General features: G+C 38.9%; 1 protein-coding gene across 2 annotated transcripts in view; it reads left to right on the top strand.

Annotated features, from left to right (window-relative positions):
• LOC117987731 (uncharacterized) overlaps positions 1-15,791 on the top strand; it is a 54,109-nt gene extending 38,318 nt beyond the window's left edge. For both annotated transcript variants that reach the window (XM_069502810.1, XM_069502811.1), the window contains exons 2-4: positions 8,956-9,105; positions 14,713-14,821; positions 15,631-15,791. In XM_069502810.1, coding sequence (XP_069358911.1) covers positions 8,962-9,105; positions 14,713-14,805 — 237 coding nt within the window. In that variant the 5' untranslated portion in view covers positions 8,956-8,961 and the 3' untranslated portion in view covers positions 14,806-14,821; positions 15,631-15,791. The remainder of the gene's footprint in view (positions 1-8,955; positions 9,106-14,712; positions 14,822-15,630) is intronic.
• The last annotated feature ends 9,266 nt before the right edge of the window (positions 15,792-25,057 follow it).

Below are 25,057 nucleotides of genomic sequence, written 5' to 3'. Positions count from 1 at the left end.
ATTCATGTGGATGAAGGCACGGGCATCGTCTAGACTCTAGTCAATAATATATTAATATTAAATGTTGTTGTAAATAATATCAATGGGTTTTAAATGATAAGCTGTCAAATATCTCAAAACTTGATGTAGTTTTTCCTTGATATTATGAAGAACATTTTCATGATGTTAGGATTTTTGTGTTATCAGTTGGGGTGGCTTCACACTGTAATTATTTTTTCACGCTTATACATTACAAACATTCCCAAATAAATTAATTCTTATCTGCGCAGCTGCGGAAAGATTATTATTATTTATTATTATACCAAATTAAGATAAAGTTTTATTAATTATGCTACATACAAATTAATCAATAATAAATATTTAACAAGAATCTACGACATTCCTGTACAAAAGATGTCATACAAATTGGATATTTCAGTATCGCATCGCATCCGATATAGAAAACTGCCCTAAATACTCCAAAGCTTGGGCTAACATTATTTTAAAAAATCACATTTTGCTCTCAACACTAAATGCAACTCTAAAGCAATTTTACAGAGTTTAAATTTGATTGTCAATTTAGCCAAAAGAATGCATTTATAATTGCTACATATTAAGAGCAAACGAGTAACCAGTTAGCCCTTTCAAGGCAATATACATACGGTTGCTAAGTGCAGGATTATTAAAAAACTGGTTAATTTGAGACGTCAATTTGGCCCCCGTATTAAATTGCCAAGAACGCGTTCTTTTGTGCCTGTCCGTCAAACTATTCCACACTAGCTTATGCTCGCGACTTCGTCCGCGTTAACTATTCAAATTTCAAACCCCTATTTCACCCCCTTAGGGGTTGATTTTTCAAAAATCCTTTCTTAGCGGACGTCTACGTCATAATAGCTATCTGCATGCAAAATTTCAGCTCGATCCGTCCAGTAGTTTGAGCTGTGCGTTGGTAGATCAGTCAGTCAGTCGGTCTGTCAGTCAGTCAGTCACCTTTTCCTTTTATACATACATATATTTAGATTAATTCTTACCTTTATATACTTACCTACTGAAAGAAACAAACTTCTTTTTCCAATCCCTTTAAAAATCTTTAGATTTTAAATCATAGGATCATTGACTTCAATATTACTTCATATGGACAGGGCCATTGAACAAACAAAATGGCACCGACTCAGTGGTGCTTTAGCACCAATGCAACCTCAGTGACGTCTGATGGATTTCAAACGGGTCGTTCATTAGTATCTAAGAGGTGCTTATTTGGTTCCAAAACCGTGAAAAATTTTGTTCGCTTGGGCATATCTTATCATTTATATCGATTATTGATGGTTTAAAATCTAGTGCATAAAATAAAAAAAACCGGCCAAGAGCGAGTCAGACTCGCGCACTGAGGCCTCCGTACTACTTACTTACTAATCTTACTTTAGACGTCACTGAGGTTACATTGGTGCTAAAGCACCACTGCATCGGTGCCATTTTGTTTGTTCAATAGCCCTGTCCATACGAAGTAATATATAAGTCAATGACTAAAACAAAATTTCATCACAAAAGATTTGAGTACTTAGTACCAATTTCCTGAAAGAGACAGCATTCTTTCATCACAAAGAAGCATTACAAAAAACACTCATTTAAATGGAAGAAAAACTGTTTTTTTTAGATTTTTGTATTTTTTATTGTTTACAGATCGACAACAATGAAAACCTAATTTACAGGAAGAAAAAAGAGTTTTTTTAAACTTTTGACCCGTATATGCCTTAGGCAAAGCGTTAGGTATATCCATACTAATATTATAAATGCGAAAGTGTGCCTGTCTGTCTGCCTGTCTGCTAGCTTTTCACAGCTCAACCGTTCAACCGACTTTAACGAAATTTGGTAAGTACAGAGATGGCTTGCATCTTGGGGAACATAGGCTACTTTTTATCCCGGAAAATCAAAGAGTTACTACGCGTATATAACTGTACTTAGTTTATCGAAAACTATAATTGTATTGAGCCGGTAGTTACATTACACGCAATTTTTTTTTTAAGAATATTAAGCCATGTTAAATGACTAATATTCCCCTTTCCTCTCCAATTAAGCGTCAGGCTTGTGCTAGGAGTAGGTACGACAATAGTGCAACGGGCGGGGTTTGAACCGTCGACCTTTCGGTTTTCAGTCCACTCCTATACCGGTTGAGCTATTTAGCAATTACATGTACATAACATGTTTAATGTTTATCCGTACATAATAATATTACTATAATAAACACCTAGTGATTCAAACCAATGGTACATTATTTAAATAATAATAAACCTTATAAATACAATTTATTACACCTATACGCCACGGACATGCGAGTAAATAACCTAGGCTTTCAAATAGAGTTCTTCTTCGAGTTCTTAGTTCGTACAACCGATAGGTGGACGGACGACATCAGACGAGTCGCAGGAAGCCGCTGGATCCAGGCGGCGCAAGACCGTGGCGTGTGGAAGTCCCTACAAGAGACCTATGTCCAGCTGTGGACGTCCATTGGTTGATAATGATGATGATGATGAATCTTAGAGTAGGTAAGTTTTTTGCAGTAGGCACATCATAACTCCGAAAAGTTAGAGTGGTGCGTGGTCGGTGGTAGGGATTGAATAAGCAAACCAACAACGTCTTAGGCCCGGTATCCACCTAAGCGGAGCGGAGAAGAGATGTGCACAGTAAAACAATCCGATTTTTAAAAAATTACGATAATTTTTTCACGTCATCTATTTTGAATTTTATTGGTCGATTAAACGCATCTCCTCTCCTCTCCGCTTAGGTGGATACTGGGCCTTATATTTTTTGTTTAATCGATATAGCGAGCAAACGAGCAGGCGGGTCACCTGATGTTAAGTGATTACCGCCGCCCATGAACATTTGCAGCACCTTAACCATTAGACGGCTTATTCTAAGAACAAAACAAAACAAAATTAGATAAACCAACGCCTCCCATAACTCTTACGTAATAAATTAATATCTTCCCCACCCTTATTTAAATTAAGTAAGTAGGCACAATGCGGAAACAAAAGAAATTGAAGCATATACAGGGTGTAGCCAGAACGCTAGCAAAAACTTAACCTTATTGTTTATACTACCTAAACACAATGCAATACTAATAAGTAATAACCATTTGTTTCATTTTGTAGTTTTAGTGATTTAGTATTTTTCAAGCCCGCAATGTATAGCGTGCAAAACTCGGGTCAATGCCCCACTCACGACGTGCATTGACTCCGTGTGGTCTACTTTTGCAACGTTCGTTGACCTCTAGCGTCCGATTATTTGCAATATATTATCGTGACCTTTTACAAATTTTGAGATTTTTTTTATTTTATTTTTTTCGCTTTTTGTATGGTACCTATCATATTAGTAATCATCAGTAGGTACTACCTGTCTTCGTTTTTGCGTTTTGGCTACACCCTGTATTTAAAGAATACCTACAAAATGTACCAACTTAGAAAATAAGATCTGACTTTATAGAAATGGCAAATGAAATAAACTTTAATAATTTTTCCCATATAAATTTTTCATTATTTTCATCACCGATTTTTAAGGGGCCTCTTGGACTGATTTTTCAACTGAAATTCAGTACCTATGCTAGAGTGTATGAAAGTTTGTATGAAATTCTGTCAATTTTTTAAATTATGCTAGTAAAAATTGGTTTTCAAGCTTTTGGTAATACGTGTTTCGGATTTTTTTAAATTTCGCCCCGTCACCGATTTTTAAAATTCCACTCGAGCGAAGCGAGCGAGAAGTTTGAAGATAAAGTTTGATTCACTGAACATGTTAATTAAAAAAATGTAGGTATTGTATATACCTAGTTGATAATTTCTATACAGTCAGACTTTAATAATAATAAATAATAATAATAATAAACTTTACCTTGTTTTTGCTCATATAATATGCAAATCGTCGTGTCCTGCAGCCTTATCAGTCATTCGATAATATGATAATAGGCATTAAAATATACAGCACTAATACACTGGGTCTAGACTAGACATAATTTAGATTATCTAGGTTAGTTTTACATAATCTCTGCTAACATAATTATAAGTATGTAGCTTGGTTTCCTGGATGAGGCTATTGGCGCCGCGGTCCGCACAGCCCGTTGTGAGGTTGGCTGAGAGGGGTGGGATGAAAATATCATCACCGATTTTTAAGGGGCCTCTTGGACTGATTTTTCAACTGAAATTCAGTACCTATGGTAGAGTGTATGAAAGTTTGTATGAAATTCTGTCAATTTTTGAAATTATGCTAGTAAAAATTGGTTTTCAAGCTTTTGGTAATACGTGTTTCGGATTTTTCTAAATTTCGCCCCGTCACCGATTTTTAAAATTCCACTCGAGCGAAGCGAGCGAGAAGTTTGAAGATAAAGTTTGATTCACTGAACATGTTAATTAAAAAAATGTAGGTATTGTATATACCTAGTTAATAATTTCTATACAGTCAGACTTTAATAATATTAAATAATAATAATAATAAACTTTACCTTGTTTTTGCTCATATAATATGCAAATCGTCGTGTCCTTGCAGCCTTATCAGTCATTCGATATGATAATAGGCATTAAAATATACAGCACTAATACACTGGGTCTTGACTAGACATAATTTAGATTATCTAGGTTAGTTTTACATAATCTCTGCTAGCATAATTATAAGTATGTAGCTTGGTTTCCTGGATGAGGCTATTGGCGCCGCGGTCCGCACAGCCCGTTGTGAGGTTGGCTGAGAGGGGTGGGAGGGGGAGGGGGATGACAGCTGAAATGAATCACGCGACTCGGGGCATATTTCAACCCCTATTTACTTCTTTAGGGGTTGAATTTTCAAAAATCCTTAGCAGATGTCTACGCTACGTCATAATAGCTGATTGCATGCCAAATTTCAGCTCGATCGGTCCAGTAGTTTGAGCTATGCGTTGCTAGATTAGTCAGTCAGTCCGCTTTTTCTTTTATATATTTAGATCACACAGAAGTTGCGGGAAAAGCTATGTGGTTTGTGAGAAAAGTAAGGACATCGCGTGACCTGACGTGACAACCCTGAGTGTGACAACCCTGAGTGTGACAGCTCAAGGGAGCGCCAGTCAAATCAGCGTGCGTGTGTATTATTTAAGAAATAACTCTTATTAACATCCTTGTATAACAAGTAATAACAGCTAATAATAAACGTTACAAAAGTTCAGAACGCAACAGGGTCAGTTTTTTCCCCGCTACCTCTTATAACTTGTACCATGTGATAACTTGCACATCTCAAGTTACGTTATCTGTAATAACTGTACCCGTTACAAATGTGCTACAGTTTTTGATGGGTCCGGTTTTTTGATCACTTATTTTTATTCTTAGCCCGCTACCTCTTATAACTTGTACAGTACGCGGCCAAAAGTAATGTACATCGACCTTTAGAAGGAGATAGCAGATTTTTAGAGCACTGTCTCAATCGTTGAGACCGACAAAATGTCATATAGGTATGAGTGACAGAGACTACGTTCTACAAAGCCGAAATGTCCTTCTAAAGGCCGATGTACATTAATTTCCCATCGTGTGCGATGTTAACTATAATAACTAGTAACAGTACCTGCTCCCAGTTTGCTACAATTTTGGCCGGCCCATTTTTAATACTTCTTTTTATTCTTAGCTCGCTATCTCTTATAACTTGTACTACATGCTTAATTGCACGTCGTATGCTACGTTAGCTGTTAATAAATAATAACTGTACCTATACCGTATATTAAGGTAGTATAAAATAAGTGACTAAAAATTGGTCCAGTCTGACTTATTTTTACGCTAAGCCCGCTATCTCTCATAACTTGTACCATACGCCTAATTGCACTTCTTGTGTTACGTTAAATTTAATAACTAATAACTGCACCTGCTCGCAATGTGCTACAGTTTCGGACAGGACCAGTTTTATATTAGCCTTTTATTCTGAGCCCGCTAGTTCTTATACCTTGTGCCAAGTGACTAATTGCACGTCTCAAGTTACACTAACCGTAATAACTGTACCTACTACTGTGCTACAGTTTCGGACAAGTCAAGTTTTTTATTAGGTAGGTCTTTTTATTCTTAGCCCGCTACCTCGTATAAATCGACCATGTGACTAATCGCACATGTATGTATATTTGTATGCGATTAGGTGTTGCTGTAAGCATACTGAGGATATTGTTTAGTAAATTAATAAATCAATAAACTGTACCCCTCTCCTGATTACTTCAGTTTTGGACAGGGACAGTTATTTATTTTTTATAGCTTATTATTCGAACGCTAAGCTATTCTTTGAATGAAATTAAAAAAATTAAGTGTTGATTAAACTTATTCAATCATGAGATCCCATAGTATTCTTGTTTTTTGTTTTTGTTTTTTAAAACCCCATTTAATAACCCCCTGTTGTAATCTAATGGGAACACCGCCGAAGGGAGTTGATTCCACAGTTTGCATGTGCGTGGAAAAAAGGATCTGGCACAACGGACGGTCGAAGTGCCTGCACCCAGGTGAGGGTGAAATTGTGATTTGATTAGTTTAATCTCCACTTGAGTTTTTGTATTTGTTTCGAACAACTCAGCGTAAGCCCGCTACCTCTTATAGCTTGTACCATGTGACTATTGCACATCTCAAGTTACATTAACCGTAATAACTGTACCCGCTCCCAATTGCTACAGTTTCGGACAGGACCAGTTTTTTTAATTGTCTGCCATGTTTTGTGAAGACTACTTGATAACTGCTAGCTACCTATAGTACGCGACAGGTCCAGGCTGAAATTTGGCATACAGATAGCTGTTATGACGTAGGCATACGCTAAAAAAGGATTTTTGAAAATTCAACCTCTGAGGGGGTGAAATAGGGGTTTGAAATTTGTGTAGTCCACGCGGATGAAGTCGCGAGCATAAGCGAGTTTTATATATAGACATATAGTTTAGATGGGAATCACTGAAAGTTTAATTGTAATTCGAGAGGCTCTGCGTTTGTCTAGCGCAACTATCAAAATTTGCAATTCGATGATGCTTTTGTAGTTTGTCTACCTACGCTACGCTAGGGTTGCCTCCATAGGTTGCGTGAAAAAAGGATACTAAGTATATAAAGTTGCTATTGTGCTGGAACCATGTCTCATTAACATCGAAATGACGTAAATTTACGTATATTTAAATAAAAATATACCATCAGCTCGAAACTTCCGTCTAGTGCTGACGTCACGAAAATGGCGGCCACGCTCATTAGCAATTTGCGGGACTTATACAATAGGGATGTTGCCAACTAATCGAATCAGCAGCTCACTTTACCACTTTGTCAAAAAGCGCGCTAAATATGGGAGCTTGTAAATGTGATGTCACAAACATTTGACGTGTTTTTGCAGTGAAAACGTCTTTAGGCACGTTGGGTGATTTTGGGATTTGAAATATTTGAATTATCCCAAAACCTCCTGTTTGTCTCTACAAAATAAAATAAATTAAAATTAAATTAAATTAAAATTGAATTAAAAACCAATTCAAACCGAGCAATTGTTTGCCATGAACAAACCGAGATGAGGTTCGCTTCCTCTCTTTCTAACTAAGCAAGCGTTCGGTGGTGTGAGAAAGATGAAGCAATTTGGCGGTTTCTTGGAAAAAAGTATTTTACATTGAAACAGAACTATGTCTACTAGGAGGCAATAAGGTCTTGTCTTGGTAGACTTCGCACATTTTTGAAAACATTATGGAGATCTTCCAGGCTCGCAGGTTCCTCACAATGTTTTCCTTACCATCAAAGCTAGTAATATTTCGCTACCCCTGTTATAAATGCGAAAGTGTGTTTGTTTGTTGGTTTGTCCTTCAATCACGTCACAACGGAGCAACGGATCGACGTGATTTTTGCATGGGTATAGTTTAAGACCTGTCCCCCAATTGTGTAAGAATAACCATTTCATTCAATTCATGGCTATCGCAATCGTCAACAAAATTCTGCCCTTTGATTGGTTGTGAAAAAATGTAAACAGCGAATCAACCAATCAAAGGGCAGAATTTCTTGACGATTGCGATAGCGATGAAATGGTTATTCTTACACAATCGGGGGGCTGGAGAGTGACATAGGCTACTTTTTATCCCGGAAAATCAAAGAGTTCCCAAAGGATTTTCAAAAACCTAAATCCACGCGTACGAAGTCGCGGGCATCAGCTAGTGTCTATATAATTACTTATAAAAATATAATATTATAACTAAAATATATTATTAAAAGGAGTCCCTTTAGGAATTGTTACTTATTGTTTCAAAACAAAAGCGTCAGCCCTATGCGTACGCTCGAGTTGGGCGCAACTTGATTCCGAAAATGCAAAACAGACTTTTCATTAAAAGCCTTTGATTAAAGGCCTTTCGCTCCAAACTGGTGTATCCGTCGCGAATGATCATTTACAACGAGGCTTTTTATTAGAAAAAAATAGGAATTAACAAAGAATGTTTGATGTTTTAATTTTTAAGGAAACCTCTTGTTTATTACCCGATTACACCCGAATGGGAGAATTTTCCTAAATCGTCAAAATACTTTCGTAGATCCATACTAATATTATAAATGCGAAAGTGTGTCTGTCTGTCTGTCTGCTAGCTTTTCACGGTTCAAGATGATGTACCTACGTACAACCGATTTTTATGGTACTGAGTTAGCTTACAGGCTACTTTTATCCCAGAAAATTAAGGAGTTCCCACGGGATTCTTAAAAGCCCATCCGTTTTACCGATTTATATGAAATTTGGTACAGAGGTAGCTTACATCCCGGAAATTGACATAGAAAACTTTTTATCCCGGAAAGTTCCCACGGGATTTTTAAAAACCTAAATCCACGCGGACGATGTCGCGGGCATCCTCTAGTTCTACATAAGTATTTTAATTCGTCTGTTGTCATAGTATAGGCACACGAGTAGATCTACTCGTGTGGTATAGGTAGCTAGCTTGCCGTAGATGACGCGATCGTATGAAGTTTCCGACTTCATTAAATTGTGGATAATTCTCAATTCCAGATCACCATGTCACAGAACTGTAAGACCACATACACGGCGGCAACAACACGTGACGCCAACAACAACACGCTGTACCATGGCGCCGCGACGCCGGGCTACGGCGGGCGGGGCTACACGCCGCCCAGCGTCAAGAGCAGCGGCAACTATCAGGTAGCCTTCCTCTTCAAATTCTGAACAATTCCGTATTTACATGTCACATCGACGGCGAGAACACGTGACGCCAACAACAAAACGCTGTACTATGACACCGCGACGCCGGGCTACGGTGGGCGGGGCTACATCCCGCCCAGCGGGACTACCAACTATCAGGTAGACTTTCCTCTTCCCACTCTGCTGCTGCAGAAGTTCAAGGTCAGATTCACGGTGGAGGAAACACGTGACGCCAACAACAACACCCTCTCCCATGGCTAAAAAATTGATTTTTATAGATTAACTCCAGACTAGTTAGCGGGTAAGTCTTCTTCATGTTGCCTGCTTGTTTATTCTATGTAAATAAATTATCAGACTTAAGGCAGAATCCTAAAAATCTAAAAATCCTTTCTTGGTGAGCGTCTGGACGTAGCTGTAGAAAGAACCTAAATACTAAATCTCAATTTTCTAGAACCAGCAGTTTCAGCTGTGCTTAAATAATAATCTAAAGTATATACCTAGTTCGTTAGAGTTAGAGTCAACTCCCACTGGCGCAGAGTAGAAGCGACGCGACGCGTCATGTTTTCATTTCTGTACTAAATCGTCGTATATTTTCCTTATGTGGTCTGACGCGTCACTGCGCCCGAGTAGTCGCGGCGACTCGCGAATCCACTCGACTCCAGCCGCGTGTCGAAGCGCGAATGCGCGCGTCAACGCGCGCTTTAATATTTACATAGCACACATTTATACTTAAAGTATAGAACAATAGAAATGAATATGCTGGAGGCGGAAAAACATGACCCGTCGCGTCGCTTCGACTCCGCGCCAGTGTGAGTTGACCCTTAGTATTTCCAGGTCTAAAGATAAAAACTTAAAAACATGGTTAGACCCTTTAGCTTACTCACTCCCAACCATCTGTTATTTCCCAGCATCATTTTATTTACTTTTGAAATACTTCACAGAGAAAACATGATACACATTGCATTATATGCCACTAGCTTATGCCCGCGACTTCGTCCGCGTGGACTATACAAATTTCGAACCCATAGGGGTTCGAAATTTGTCTAGGGCTAAGAAAGGATTTTTGAAAATTCAACCCCTAAGGGGGTAAAATAGTTTACCCCCTTAGGGGTTGAATTTTCAAAAATCCTTTCTTAGCGGATTTCTACGTCATAATAGCTATCTGCATGCCAAACTCCAGCCCGATCCGTCCAGTAGTTTCAGCTGTGCGTTGCTAGATCAGTCAGTCAGTCCTTTCGTTTTATATATTTGTACAAGCATCACAATCAAGGGTAATCAAAAGCCTTTCTCCGCTTCCATAAACGACAAGATGGCCGCTCTCGATCTTAATGATGCCTTCTCGATCCAATTTACACCAGTTTCCGAATTCTTTTGACCATTTCATTATGATGCCAATTTGGACTTATTTGAATGGGATTCCACTCTCTTATTTGCAAAATACCGGGTGTAACCAGAACGCTGGCAAACATACCGGGTGTAACCAGAACGCTGGCAAACATACCGGGTGTAACCAGAACGCTGGTAAACATACCGGGTGTAACCAGAACGCTGGCAAACATACCGGGTGTAACCAGTACGCTGGCAAACATACCGGGTGTAACCAGAACGCTGGCAAACATACCGGGTGTAACCAGAACGCTGGCAAACATACCGGGTGTAACCAGAACGCTGGCAAACATACCGGGTGTAACCAGTACGCTGGCAAACATACCGGGTGTAACCAGAACGCTGGCAAACATACTGGGTGTAACCAGAACGCTGGCAAACATATCAGGTGTAACCAGAACGCTGGCAAACATACCGGGTGTAACCAGAACGCTGGCAAACATACCGGGTGTAACCAGAACGCTGGCAAACATACCGGGTGTAACCAGTACGCTGGCAAACATACCGGGTGTAACCAGAACGCTGGCAAACATACTGGGTGTAACCAGAACGCTGGCAAACATACCGGGTGTAACCAGAACGCTGGCAAACATACCGGGTGTAACCAGAACGCTGGCAAACATACCGGGTGTAACCAGAACGCTGGCAAACATACCGGGTGTAACCAGAACGCTGGCAAACATACCGGGTGTAACCAGAACGCTGGCAAACATACCGGGTGTAACCAGAACGCTGGCAAACATACCGGGTGTAACCAGAACGCTGGCAACATACCGGGTGTAACCAGAACGCTGGCAAACATACCGGGTGTAACCAGAACGCTGGCAAACATACTGGGTGTAACCAGAACGCTGGCAAACATACCGGGTGTAACCAGAACGCTGGCAAACATACCGGGTGTAACCAGAACGCTGGCAAACATACCGGGTGTAACCAGAACGCTGGCAAACATACCGGGTGTAACCAGTACGCTGGCAAACACGAAGACAGGTGATAGTACTAATGATTACTGATATGATACCACAAAAAAACGCGAAAAAAAACCTGTAATTTTGTAAAAGTTTACGATATATTGGAAATAAAACATCTGACTGACGCTAGAGGTCAACGAACGTTGCATAAGTGGGCCACTCGGAGTCAATGCCGCGTCCCTGCTGAACCCGAGTTTTACACGCTATACATTGCGGGTTTGAAAAATACTAAATCACTAAAAATACAAAATGAGGCAAATGGTTATTGGTATTGGATTGTGTTTAGGTAGTATAACAATAACGCTAAGTTTTTGCTAGCATTCTGGTTACATCCTGTATAGTGGTGATAGCCTAATGGTTAAGACGTCTCAGGTCAGCCTCCTATTCAGAGGGTTGGGGGTTCGATCCAGCGAGCCTGATGTTCTGTCACCAGATGACGCTATTAATCGCGGTAAAATGTCTCGTAATTTTTTTTGCACTAATATATTTTAACCTCAGTAAAGCAACAAAAACATTACCTACCCTCATTCATAGTGAAATAAAAGTTTGGCGTGAGAACCACAATCATCATTTAGCCAAGAGAAAAAACGAAGTAAGAACGTAGGTAACAGAATTAGTTAGGTGCTCGGTTATTAGTGAGGTTTACTGCACGGAGGAGGCTCGGAGTACCCTAATGACCGCAGCCCTCGCTGCTTTGAACGGGAGCCAAGGTGGAAAGAGACCAATATAATTCTTTTTTTATTCCCTAACTGTAGGTTGACCAGCATTTATGGGAAAGAATATCAACAAAATGTAGAAAAAAATGGATTAGTAACTTATAGTACAGTACGCGGCAGAAAGTAATGTACATCGACCTTTAGAAGGAGATAGCAGATTTTTAGAGCATTGTCTCTGTCGTTGAGACCGACAAAACGTCATAGAGGTATGAGTGACAGAAAGGGGAGATCATTAGAAGAACCAGAGTAACCGACATAGCTCAACGAGTTGTAAAGTTGAAATGGCAATGGGCGGGACCCATAGTTCTAAAAACCCATAGACGTTGGGGTCTTAGTGCTAAAATGGCGATCTCGGACCGGAAATCACAGCGTTGGAAGACCCCCCACTGGGTTGACAGATGACATCAAAGTCGTAGGGAGCCGCTGGATTCAGGCGGTGCGAGACTGTGGCGTGTGAAAGTCCCTACAAAGAGACCTATATACAGCAGTGGACGTCTATCGGTTGTTAATGAAGATAATGAAAGCTTACACGATATTAGATAAAGCGTCTAATTTTAATAGATTCCCGGTTTCAGTTTCACTGTCGGCCTGATAAATACTCGTATTATACCAAAACCAAATTCCTCAACTGACCCGTTCGCGTCGAATTTATTTTCATTTTGAGGTTTTATTGTAAAAATATTATACCAAAGCCGCTAAAATCCCACAAAGGATTTATGTCAAAGGACATGCCTTTGATATTTCCAAAAGCCTATTTGAATACAGAATTTTTTGATGGAAAAATAGAAAATCCCCGTAAATAAAAATACGTACCATTTATCCTACGTGCGGTTACGGAATAAAAGGTACTAAACCTATAAAGCTCGACGGTCAAAGGAGGACTGGAATCCTAAAGGTAGTGGGTTCGATCCCAAGTCCTAACACATTGCACTATTGTTGTTCCTACTCCTACCACAATCATCAACCGTCGTCCGTCCGTCCGTCAATAGACGTCCACTGCTGGACATAGGTCTCTTGTAGGGACTTCCACACGCCACGGTCTTGCGCCGCCTAAATCCAGCGACTCCCTGCGACTCCTCTCATGTCGTCCGTCCACCTAGTGGGGGGTCTTCCAACGCTGCGTCTTCCGGTGCGAGGTCGCCATTCCAGCACCTTGGGACCCCAACGTCTATCCTATCGGTTGTACGAACTATGTGCCCTTAGTTAGTCAAGCGCACTTAGTTGGAGAGAAAAAAGGAATACATATTAGTCATGTTGACATGGTTCATCATCCTACTTTCAGCCTGTTTTCAAAATTTTTGGCTCAGTGGTTCCGCAACTACTAAATGAGCGCTACCATACCCGGTCCTCAGCCTTCCTTACCAAGCCAATTTCTACCACCCTCTTCATATATCGTCAGTCCACATCTATTCTTGAACTTGCTGATTAATGGTTCGGGATATCATATCACGGATCGGGCTGTTTGGCATGCAGATTTCTATTATGACGTAGACATCCTCTGAGAAAGGTTTTTTTTAATTAAACGCCTAAGGGGGTAAAATAGAGGTTTTAAATTTATGTAATCACAAGCTAGTAGTTATTATTCTTTGAAAAACAATCATCATGGTCGCCCGACACACATGCAAGCATTTTTAAAAAGAGCACAGCCAAAAAGTTTTTTGCTTTCTCAACTAAATTGCCGTTTTCTGACCTATTTTCCAACTGCTGCTGAAAAATGCGGGCAATTCGAGTTTTCTCTTCAAACATATAAAATTGTCACGCCGCGAAAACTGGCTTTCAGCTTTTTTCTATTTTCTAATTGGGCCTCGTTAGATGCTTCGGGTTCTAGGCAGGTATTTCAGATATTATGTCGTAACTGGCAGTCGGAACGAAAGTGAACAAGTCTGAAATCTTTTATGCTTAAACGAAAGTTTTCTTTTTATTTTCTTTGAACATTTTTAATTTACTGCAGTATCTACCTGTATTTTTAACTGTTACGAACTAATCTGCTGTAATCTCCTAACTAACATAACAGGTCTAAATGTATTGCTATTCCTCTCTTAAAATAGAATAAATATTTTTACTCTCGTAAACTTTAACAAGCACTTTTGAATCGTCAAATGCAATATCTACTAAGGCTCCCTGCGGATTGAATAGCACTAGATTGACAGATTGACCTGTCAGAGAACTTTTAGCGACGGTGCAGTATCATTTTGCTGCTTTCGCTTTTCTAGTAGGGTGGTTGTGATGATAACCATCTGTGATTACAGATTCGACTCGAGAACATTTTAGGACAAAGAAGATAATACTACGAGATTATAGAAAATCTCGAAGAAATTTATAATTTCGTAACTGAAATCTAACCCAGAATAATTATCTGATGCAACCCTAGATTCCACGCCTCTGCGAAAATTACTCGGACCGTCATCATCATCATCATCATCATCCACATACTGTACAATGTACATGTCCACATTATAATGATAGTAGTTATATATGTAATATGTTTTCATACATAGTTACATCGATCTAACCACGCGTATGTTATTTTGCAGCAAGTGACAGCGAAAGTGTTATTCGGCAGCGTCACCGCGATCAATGACCTCAAGCAGCAGAAGACCGGGCGGGACGAGCGGCGGACGCACTAGCGACCTCTTGTGACAGGTGACAAACATACGTTCACTTAGAAATTCCACCGTAATGAAATAGATGGCGTTACTCGCAAGTACGATACTACGTAGTTATGAACCTTCTCGCTAGATGGCAATGTCACTTTTTATAAAGTGTTTTGGTATTTTTTGCTAGTGTTGCATACAAGTACAAAAGTATTTTACTAGATGGCGCTATCATAATGTATTATACTTCTGCCATTTGACTCAAGAGGGTGATTTCAATAAAAGTTTCAGTTTCAAGCATAGAGTAGGATTATATACATCAGAATGAGAAGGGCTTAGGCCATAGTCCGTCACGCTGGCCAATGCGGATTGGCAAAATTCACACACCTTCTCCATAATGTTCTCAACATTATGGAGAACTTTCTTTTTTTTCTAAAGAATATTAGCCATGTTTATCCTTTCCCCTCCAACTAAGCGTAAAGCTTGTGTGCTAGGAGTAAGTACGACAACAGTGTAACGGGTGGGGTTTGAACCGGTGACGTTTCGGATTTCAGTCCGCTCCTTTAACCGTCGAGCTATCGAGGCTCTATTGCTGCTCTCTGCTCTCTGGCAGCAGGTTTCCTTACGATGTTTTGTGGTTTTGATATATTTTGAATGGGTTAAAACTTACATTAACACCGAAATGTTAAAGGTACGTGCCCGGGATTGAACCCCCGACCTTCTGAATAGGAGGCAGACATCTAACCACTGGGCTAACACGGCTCTTTATAAGGTTTTTCCCATAGATAAAAGGGGTTTTCCTATAACTATTATTTAATAGATAGATTTCGTTAACATTTTTTTTATTTTATTTTTCAGATTGTAATTGTGATAAGAAGAAATGATGGAAGCTAAGGTGTGATCTCGGAAGACAGAGTTATATTATTCATAAAAAATATATTTTTTTGTATTAATTTTTAGATTTAGTTGAAATACTCGAATATTTTATGAAATAAAATTTAATAAATAATTTTATAAGTTTATTTTTTTATTTATTTTTACAAGAACTACTTACTTACATCTATTTTTTACACTTTTCATTACAGTTAGTAATACCTAGACCTAGACCTAGGTATGTATAGCTTAGACTTATTTGAGTCCTACCATTCGAAAATTTTACCTTATTTCATTCGTTCATGAAACAAATAGATATAGTACGTGACAAGTCGAGATGGCAATCAGGTTGGGGACGACCCGCACACCCGCACACCCGCACACCCGCACAACCGCACACCCGCACAGTCGCACACCCGCACAGCCGCACACCCGCACAGCCGCACACCCGCACAGCCGCAAACCCGCACAGCCGCATAGCCCTTGCGCTCACCCGGTGGGGGATATCGATTACGACCATTTCTTTTCAACATTGAACAGACTTCAGCAATTCCAAACGAAAAAATAATATTTTTTATCACATCTCTTATTCTACATTGATATTTTATGATTTTTAGGGTTCCGCAGTAACCAAGGAACCCTTATAGTTTCGCCATGTCCGTCCGTCCGTCTGTCCGTCCGTCCGCCCTCGGTTAATCTCAGAGACTATTAGTGCTAGAAATCTGAAATTTGGCATGGGTATAAAATATATTAATCACGCCGACAAAGTGGTGAAATGAAATTGTGATAAATATTTTTTTAAGGGTAGCTCCCCTACATGTAAAGTGGGGATGAATTTTTTTTCTCGTCTACCCGATAGTGTGGGGTATCGTTGAATAGGTCTTTTAAAAATACTGTGGGTTTGGGAACATCATTTTTCGATTTCTAGATCCGTTTGTAAAATATGATGTGCTAATTTTTGTTAGAGTCAAGTGTGTCCCCCCCCCCCCCCCCCCCCCACCCCTTCCCTATATGTCAAAAGGTAGTATATAGGAACGTGAAAAAATTCACAGCAGTAGTATAAAAAGGAAAACTATCATGGCTAAGTAGAGGAGTTACTTATATCTGTTTTTCGAGGTTAATTGTGACTACGGAACCCTACACTGCACGTGGCCCGCCACGCACTTGGCTGGTTTTTATTTATATATTTAAGTTAATTTTGAGTTTCGGCTAAGTAAAGACGTGGGCCATAGAGGAGGGCGGTTTGTTGGCTTAGAATCTTATATAAAAAAAGTAGAAATGGACCGTGACGGTCATATTATTTTAAAAACGGACCCCAAATGGAGGTCATTGGTAACGCCTGCACTAGTGTGCTAGTAGCTGCACTGGTAGGTAGGTGGCATGTTTAATTCGTCACTTTGAATCAGGCTATGGTCGTCACGTACAAATCGCAATGGGCCTTGGGACTGCCATGATAGTTAAACCGACGATATTTTAAGAGGTCAGCATTCTACTTGCTAAGGAGATCGATTGCGATGTCTTCATATATGAACGAGGAATAGGTAGGTGATACCCCTAGGTACCGACTTAGACTTACCTACCTACCTCATTCTTTTTTAGGGTTCCGTACCTCAAAAGGAAATACGGAACCTTTATGTAAAACCTATAGGTTTTCTTGACGAATTAAACACCCGAGCAAAGCCGCCCGGGTCTAGTTTAATGATATAAAATCGATAGAAACCTTTCATTGCAACGTATCTTTCTTATAAGTGTAACTGTTATTTAATTACAGTTAGTGGCCAGTTATATAGTTAACTAAACTGTATGTCGCGTATCCACACTCCGCAGGAGGTGACAGGGGTCTTTGTGGATAAATATTGAACTTTATGAACACAAAACATTTAATTTACCTACTTTTTCTCAAAAGGTAAAAAAACCGTGATAGCCTAGTGATTAAGCTGATGGTATATTTTTATTTCGGCTGACGTCAAAATGACGTCATTTCAATGTTAATGAGACATGGTTCCAGCGCAATAACAATTTTTTTTCAAATTTATACTTACTTATCTCATGATTTATTCAATCAAAGCAACATTTAAAATGTGTTAGATCTTGAACTTTGAAGAGCTTTATGAGATCTATCTCAAGAAGTTATCTTGATACATCATACCTACCTGTAATTCATTTATTACAGATCTCTATATTGAGTAATGTTGTTTGCACATTACATCATCATCATGATCGACCCATTGCCTGCTCACTACAGAGCACGGGCACACGAGTAGATATTATAGACCAGAGGGGAAGCTTCACACTAGCTCACGCACACCACGACGTGTCACGGACTCTCCGTTTGCGCCCAGTTCGATGGCAAACGGCGGCAGACGGAGCGTCCGTGACACGTCGTGGTGTGCGTGAGCTGCGCGTGAGTGAGTGAACCTACAGCGAGCCCGCGCTAGTATGAAGCTTCCCCTCTGGTCTATATATCTACTAGTGTGGCACGGGTCTCCTCTCAGAGTGAGAAGAGTTTTAGCAGACCTCACACACCTTTGAAAACATTATGGAGAACTCTCAGGCATGCAGGTTTCCTCACGATATTTTCCTTCGCCGTTAAAGCAAGTGATATTCAATTACTAAGAATGCACAAAACTCCGAAAAGTCAGAGGAGCATGCCCGGGATCGATCCCCCGACCTCCGATTAGGAGGCGGACATCCTACCCACTAGGCTATCACAGCTTAGTTGGCTATACGTCCCGCAAATTGCTATTGCACTGGAACCATGTCTCATTAACATCGAAATGATGTCATTTTGACGTCAACCGAAATAAAAATATACCATCAGCACGAAACTTCAGTCTAGTGGTGATATCACTAAAATGGCGTTCATGCGCATTAGCAATTTGCGGGACTTATATCACATCTTATAGCTTAGCACATTACATTACATACTCGCCGTAAATAGAACCGGAAACAAACCTAAAACCGAAAGAAAGAAATTACGCAGTGAAAATTGTTCTTGCGGCTTTCGTTCCTATTGCGGCTGTTGAGGCAATGTGCGATCAACTTACACCGTAGTTTCAATCTAAACACGGAATGACACAAAAACATGACACAATGACAGTAATTGTGAATCTGTGATTGTGTTTTTTGCGGCGGTTTGCGCGGGTCTTTAACCGGGGCTCGAAATCGCTTACGTCCGCTCCAAGAATGGATATCTAATGATTGAGCCTTCGGCGGGCGGCGGCCACTCACACCGATCGGTCATTTTCTTTTAAAAATAACTTTTATTTTACATTAGATGATGCCTTCGACTTCGTCCGCGTGGATTTAGGTTTTTAAAATCCCGTGGGAACTTTTTAATTTTCCTTTTTCTTTTAAAAAGTAGTCTATGTCCTTCCCCGGGATGTTCATGTAAGCTACCTCTGTACCAAATTTCTTAATTTTTTTAAATTATTTATAATAATCTACGCGGACGAAGTCGCGGGCATCCTCTAGTGAAACATAAACTGGCGATAGAGCTTTGCAAGGTGCTAATTTCAGGTACCTACTTGACAATACGTCCCAATTTAAGAGGGGCTTTTTCTAATTATCAATAAACAAAATGAACACTAGATGGGGTGGATCATGTATGTCTGCAAAATATTAAAGTAGAATAAAATAGAAAAGATTTTTGGTCGAATACCCCTAATTCAAAGTTTATTCGACATTGTATGTACTAGTTGTTGTATAAGTTTTACTAGACTCTCTTAACACGACAGGCAAATTAGAAGTCGTAATAGGCTCGCGGCTTCTGCACACCGCCTCAAGAAAGTCCGAGGCTGAGATCTATAAAGCGCACTTTGACTTTGCTCAGACTTAAGATTGAGTTAATACGAGACAGATTTATATGAGAGATATACTTCTGTCTCGTTTTAACTATGTCTTAAGTCTAAGCAAAGTCAGAGTGCGCTCTATAGATCTCACCCCGAGAGGTGCGCCTGTAAACTCGCTCGCTTCGGTGTGACCAGCGGCCAAGAAAGCTCATTTCGCTACAAAACAAGCAACTTCTCGAGATCATCGTTCGAAGCGAGGTCTCATAACTGTACTCTTGATTCTTGTCTCCCATGTTACGTAACTAGTCCCAACCCGACTGCCCTCAACATATCACGCGGTATCAGGGATAAAGTACACGAAAAAAAAATTGCATCGCTACACCATAAAACACCACGTGCAACTAACGAACGCTATAAAATACCCAGGAACAGTTACGTTCGAAATTCAAAACCAGTTCCTCTGTTTTTTATACACGAGATCAGTGACTTTTTACCAACAGTGCTCATCTGAATTTTGCGAAGGGGAAAAGTATAATATTTACTTTTGAGCTCATAATCATTATTAGATCATTAAAATAGTTCGTTATTAAACTAGTGTCATAATGTCTTTATAGTTGTCATTGGATTACCACAATGGAAGTTTTCAGGTCAGTTATTTTATTGTTTACATTCTATGAACGACTAGATTCGGTAGGTCAACTTCAGTCACATTTGATATTTTAAAGTCCCGTGGGAACTTTTCGATTTTCCGAGATAAGTGATCGGCGTGGATTTAGGTTTTTTAAAAATTCCGTGGTAATTCTTCGATTTTCAGGACAAAAAGCAGCCTTTTTCCACTATTTTCCTTTCCTGAATAATCTGTCTCTTTATCAAATTTCGTCAAAAATGGGTCATGAAAAGCTAACAGACAGACAGGCACACTTTTGTTTTTATAATATCAAATATGGATATGGATTGTTGAGACCAGGTTATTATCCAAGTGATAGCTATTTGTAGGAAGTCTAATAGTTAAACGGTATACCCAAAGGACAAATAAAAATTTGTGTAGTCCAAAACCTACCATGCTCTTTGTCTTTAATAATCTCAATCAAGAATTGCTCGTATCTATAGTATAGGGGTCGTAGTATAGGGGTCTGTTACACTATCAACATTATCACACAAGACGCGACCTCACGTTGTCTGAAAATCTGCATGTTTTACTAAAAATATTAGCAGGTTCGAATCCTGTCGGTTTTTTTTATTTAAAAACTCAATTTTTCAATTCATTCCACGCGGGCATTGTTTGACATTGCAGCATTTTCTTTAAATAAATAATTAAGTTTATTTTTTAATTATTTACAGAGAAAAAGGAATTTATATACTTCTAACACTACTTATTTATAATACCGATGGAAATTCAACAGCTTCAAATGAACCTAAAGTCGAAAATACAACACACAACTGCCCGTTTACAAAAATAATTGAAGACATTTTCAAAATTAGCAACAAAACCAGTGCAGCAAATTGGAAGGACAAAAAAACTGATAATCCATTCAATTCCACTAATAGTTCATTGAATACTGATAGAAACATTAGTCAAACAATTCAAGATGAACTAGTGAACGATATTATTGCATCTATTAAAAGAATAGCTAACCTGACTTATAGCGAGAGTAAACTGGATGAAGCCATAATATTAAATGTGCCTGACAAAAATAATACTAAAACAACTACAGATAAGAAAGTTAATACGATTGTAAGTGGTTTAGAAGACAAAATAGATGTATCAAATCCAACAACACCTAAAAATAATGATAAATATAAAATGGATGATCCAAACGAATCAGGAAACCCAACGAAACCAATCATTCATCCAGAAATTGAAAAACCATCAAAACCAAGTCTAGACAAACCTAATTACGTAGAAATACTAACTATAGAGCCTAATAATACAAGCGTCAACAAATCTAGCATTTTCGAAGTCTTGAAAAACATAATGCCTATGCTGAATGCTTCTGTTACTAAAGACTTACATAGTATAACAATTATTGAAAGGAATCAGAATAAAAACCACTCGTTTTCTGAAACGAAAAACATATCGACTATCATAGTTAAGTATTGTGATAAAGAAAACTTAACGAAAGTTAACATAACTGATACAAATCAAGCAGAGGAAGATGTGAAAGGTATTCCTCTGCAAGAAGACTATGATGATTACAAAGGGGATGATTATTTTTACTTTGATGATGGCGTACAAGATAAAATGACAAATATTACTATAGAAAGTCGCAAAGATGTACTGGAGGCAGCCGAATATGGAATGATGAAGATGCATGAGCTGTATAGTGTTTTAGAGCCAAAATTATATTCAATGGGTGAGTTACTTTCTAGCTTTCGTATGAAAGTTAATTTATACACAATAACAGAGATTAACATCGCATAAACTGATAATTTTACAAGCAATAAAATTCAGGTTAGCGCTTTATTGCATTCTTTAAACTCATCTAATAATAATAAAAAGATGATTCAGGCTTTGATAAAATGGCCGCTCTAACAAAGAATATAGAAACAAATAGGTAAATTATAAATATGTGATATCTCACATTTATAGTCTATACCTAGTCTATACACAGAAGTTCTACATAGTCTAGGTACCAAAAAATATAGAATCTGCCCACCCTCAAAAACCATTAGTCATATTATGACTAGCCCGCGACTTCGTCCGCAAGAATTTAGGTTTTCAAAAAATCCCGTGGGAACTCTTTCACTTTCCTGGAAAAAGTAGCCTATGTCACTCTCCAGGGCTTTCACTATAAAAAAATTACATCGATCCGCTAATCTGTTGCGACTTGATTGAAGGCCCAACCGATAAACAAACATACTACTTTCGCATTTATAATAATGGGTAGTGATTAATGGAAAGGTCATGACCCTCAGGAATCAGGAACACGACGTAGATAGAGTCATTTATCTCCTTCATATTATGAGGAGATCCGTAGGACTAGAGTATCCGACATAGCTCAACGGGTTGCGAAGCTGAAGTGGCAATGGACAGGGCACATAGTTCGTACAACCGATAGATGTTGGGGTCCCAAGGTGCTGGAATGGCGATTTCGCACCGGAAGACACAGTGTTGGAAGAACCCCCACTAGGTACGGACGACATCAGACGAGTCGTAGGGAGCCGCTGGCTTCAGGCGGCATAAGACCGTGGCGTGTGGAAGTCCCTACAAGAGACCTCTATGTCCAGCAGTGGACGTCTATCGGATGATGATGATCTTCTGTGTCCTTGTTTCCAGGTCTAGTGTTAGACGAGAAGGATCCAGCTCGCTACGTGGCAGCGTTCAACGCGCCGTCTGAAGACATAGCCCGCTACGCTAAGTACGGCTATGCCTCACTCCAAGCTGCTGCCAAGCTGAAAGAGCTTATAAGGTAAGTTGCTGCAACGGGCTATAATGCTAACAGTCCGTAGCCGACTGCAGGCAGCATCAGCAGGCGACAGATCGCCGCAACTCTACTGGTTTCTAAGGCGGAGATCTATAGAGCTCACTACGCCACTCTAATAATGAGATTCTCCGGACGATATGTGAGCACTTGGATGTCGCCATCTACCGGTATTGATTGACGCAGCATCGCAGTGCGAATCCAAAATAATAATGATAGAAATACTGTACAATAATACACTATTGTACTTATTTTTGTTATTTTTTTTTTTTAGTTATTTTTTTTTATAATTTTTATTGACTTCTGTAATAATATGGTTACTTTTTGCCTGAAATAAAGAACATTATTATTATTTACTAGATGATGCCCGCGACTTCGTCCGCGTGTGTTTATTTGTTTTAAAATCCCGTGGGAACTCCTTGATTTTCCGGGATAAAATGTAGCCTATATCCTTCCCCGGGATGCAAGCTATCGCTATACCAAACTTTGTCAAAATCGGTTGAGCGGATGGGCCGTGAAAGGCTAGCAGACAGACAGACAGACAGACAGACAGACGGACAGACAGGCAGACAGACAGACAGACACACTTTCGCATTTATAATATTAGTATGGAAGTATGGATTTCAGCCGTTAGTCAAACGCTCATAAAAGGTAAGTCTCTAAAAAGGGCTATAAAACTGTACCTAGCGGTAAATCTTGCTGATATTATAGCTCCTTAATGCATAATTATCAGGTAGATGGGATTATTTTTAGTCTAACATGCTAGAAAGGGCAACTTGTAACGGTGTCATATAACTTTATCTAAGCTTTTATGGAGACCTTCGATAAAGGACCTTTTAATTGACTCGTCCACTCACAATAGGCTAGTTGACACTTTTTTTAAGTAGGTCTTAAATGGTTAATATTTGTCTGATTAGATCAAAAAAATTAACACTATATTTTTTTGCGCCCTAAAAACCGTAAAACTTTAATTTAAAAATATATTTTTCTTAGACAGGTGAAAACACTGTCGGCCATGTTTGGCCGATAGATTATCTGTGCTCTGACGTCATGCATTTGTAAACAACAGCATAACCTCCCAAAGTTTAATAAACATGACTTCTATACTAGTTTACATGAAAAATATAGTAATTATCGTTATTGTATCATCCGAGAATGTAAAAAAAGTAGATAATTTAAAGTCCTGACAAACTTTTACGGACTTTAAATTTTATATAATATATGGATACTACGTTAGTCCACGCGTGACATAGGGATGACATTTCTTTGTTTACATATTTAATGACGTCACATCATGGCTGACAGCGTTTTCTGCGTTTCAAATAAAAATAAAAATTGTTTTTTTTTAAATTGGATTTATATATCCATCCTGCGTTTTTAATAATTGTTATTGATATATTTCGTTGTCTTAAGCAAAATACTATAATAAATAATCATTTATTGGACGAAATTAGATATGAGTCAAGTAGCCTATTTCTTGTATTCCGTTTGTACCTGTTAGAAAAACGAGCCAATCTAATACTTTTTTTACATTTTTCATCAATAAGTTGCGTAAAAGAATAAAAATCTAATATTTTAGATTTTAAAAATTAGAGGCCCTTTTATTATAATAGCAGTAAGTACCTATGATTTTCAGGGTTCCGTAACTCAAAAGGAAAAACGGAACCCTTATAGGATCACTTCGTTGTCTGTCTGTTAAGAAACCTATAGGGTACTTCCCGTTGACCTATAATCATGAAATTTGCTAGGTATATGTGGGTCTTACAGCACACGTAAGGGTATAAAAATCCGAAAACCGAGAATTTGTGGTTACATCCTAAAGAAAATTAAAATTTGAGCCTCAATAGCTCAACCGGTATAGGAGCGGACTGAAAACCGAAAGGTCGACGGTTCAAACCCCGCCCGTTGCACTATTGTCGTACCTACTCCTAGCACAAGCCTGACGCTTAATTGGAGAGGAAAGGGGATTTTTAGTCATTTAACATGACTAATATTCTTTAAAAAAAAATTAAAATGTGTTCATGAACAAATAATTGGTATTTTCAAGTAAGATTATTATACCAAATGGGGTATCATATGAAAGAGCTTTACCTGTACATTCTAAAACAGATTTTTATTTATTTTTATGCATAATTGTTATTTTTTTGCTTCATCGTGCAAAATGTCGAAAAAATACGACTGTAGTACGGAAATTCGGTG

Source organism: Maniola hyperantus, chromosome 13, assembly GCF_902806685.2.
Source record: "Maniola hyperantus chromosome 13, iAphHyp1.2, whole genome shotgun sequence".
In the NCBI taxonomy this organism is placed as follows: domain Eukaryota; kingdom Metazoa; phylum Arthropoda; class Insecta; order Lepidoptera; family Nymphalidae; genus Maniola; species Maniola hyperantus.
Note: the sequence above shows the minus strand (reverse complement) of the source record. Positions and strands in the feature narration are given on the sequence as shown.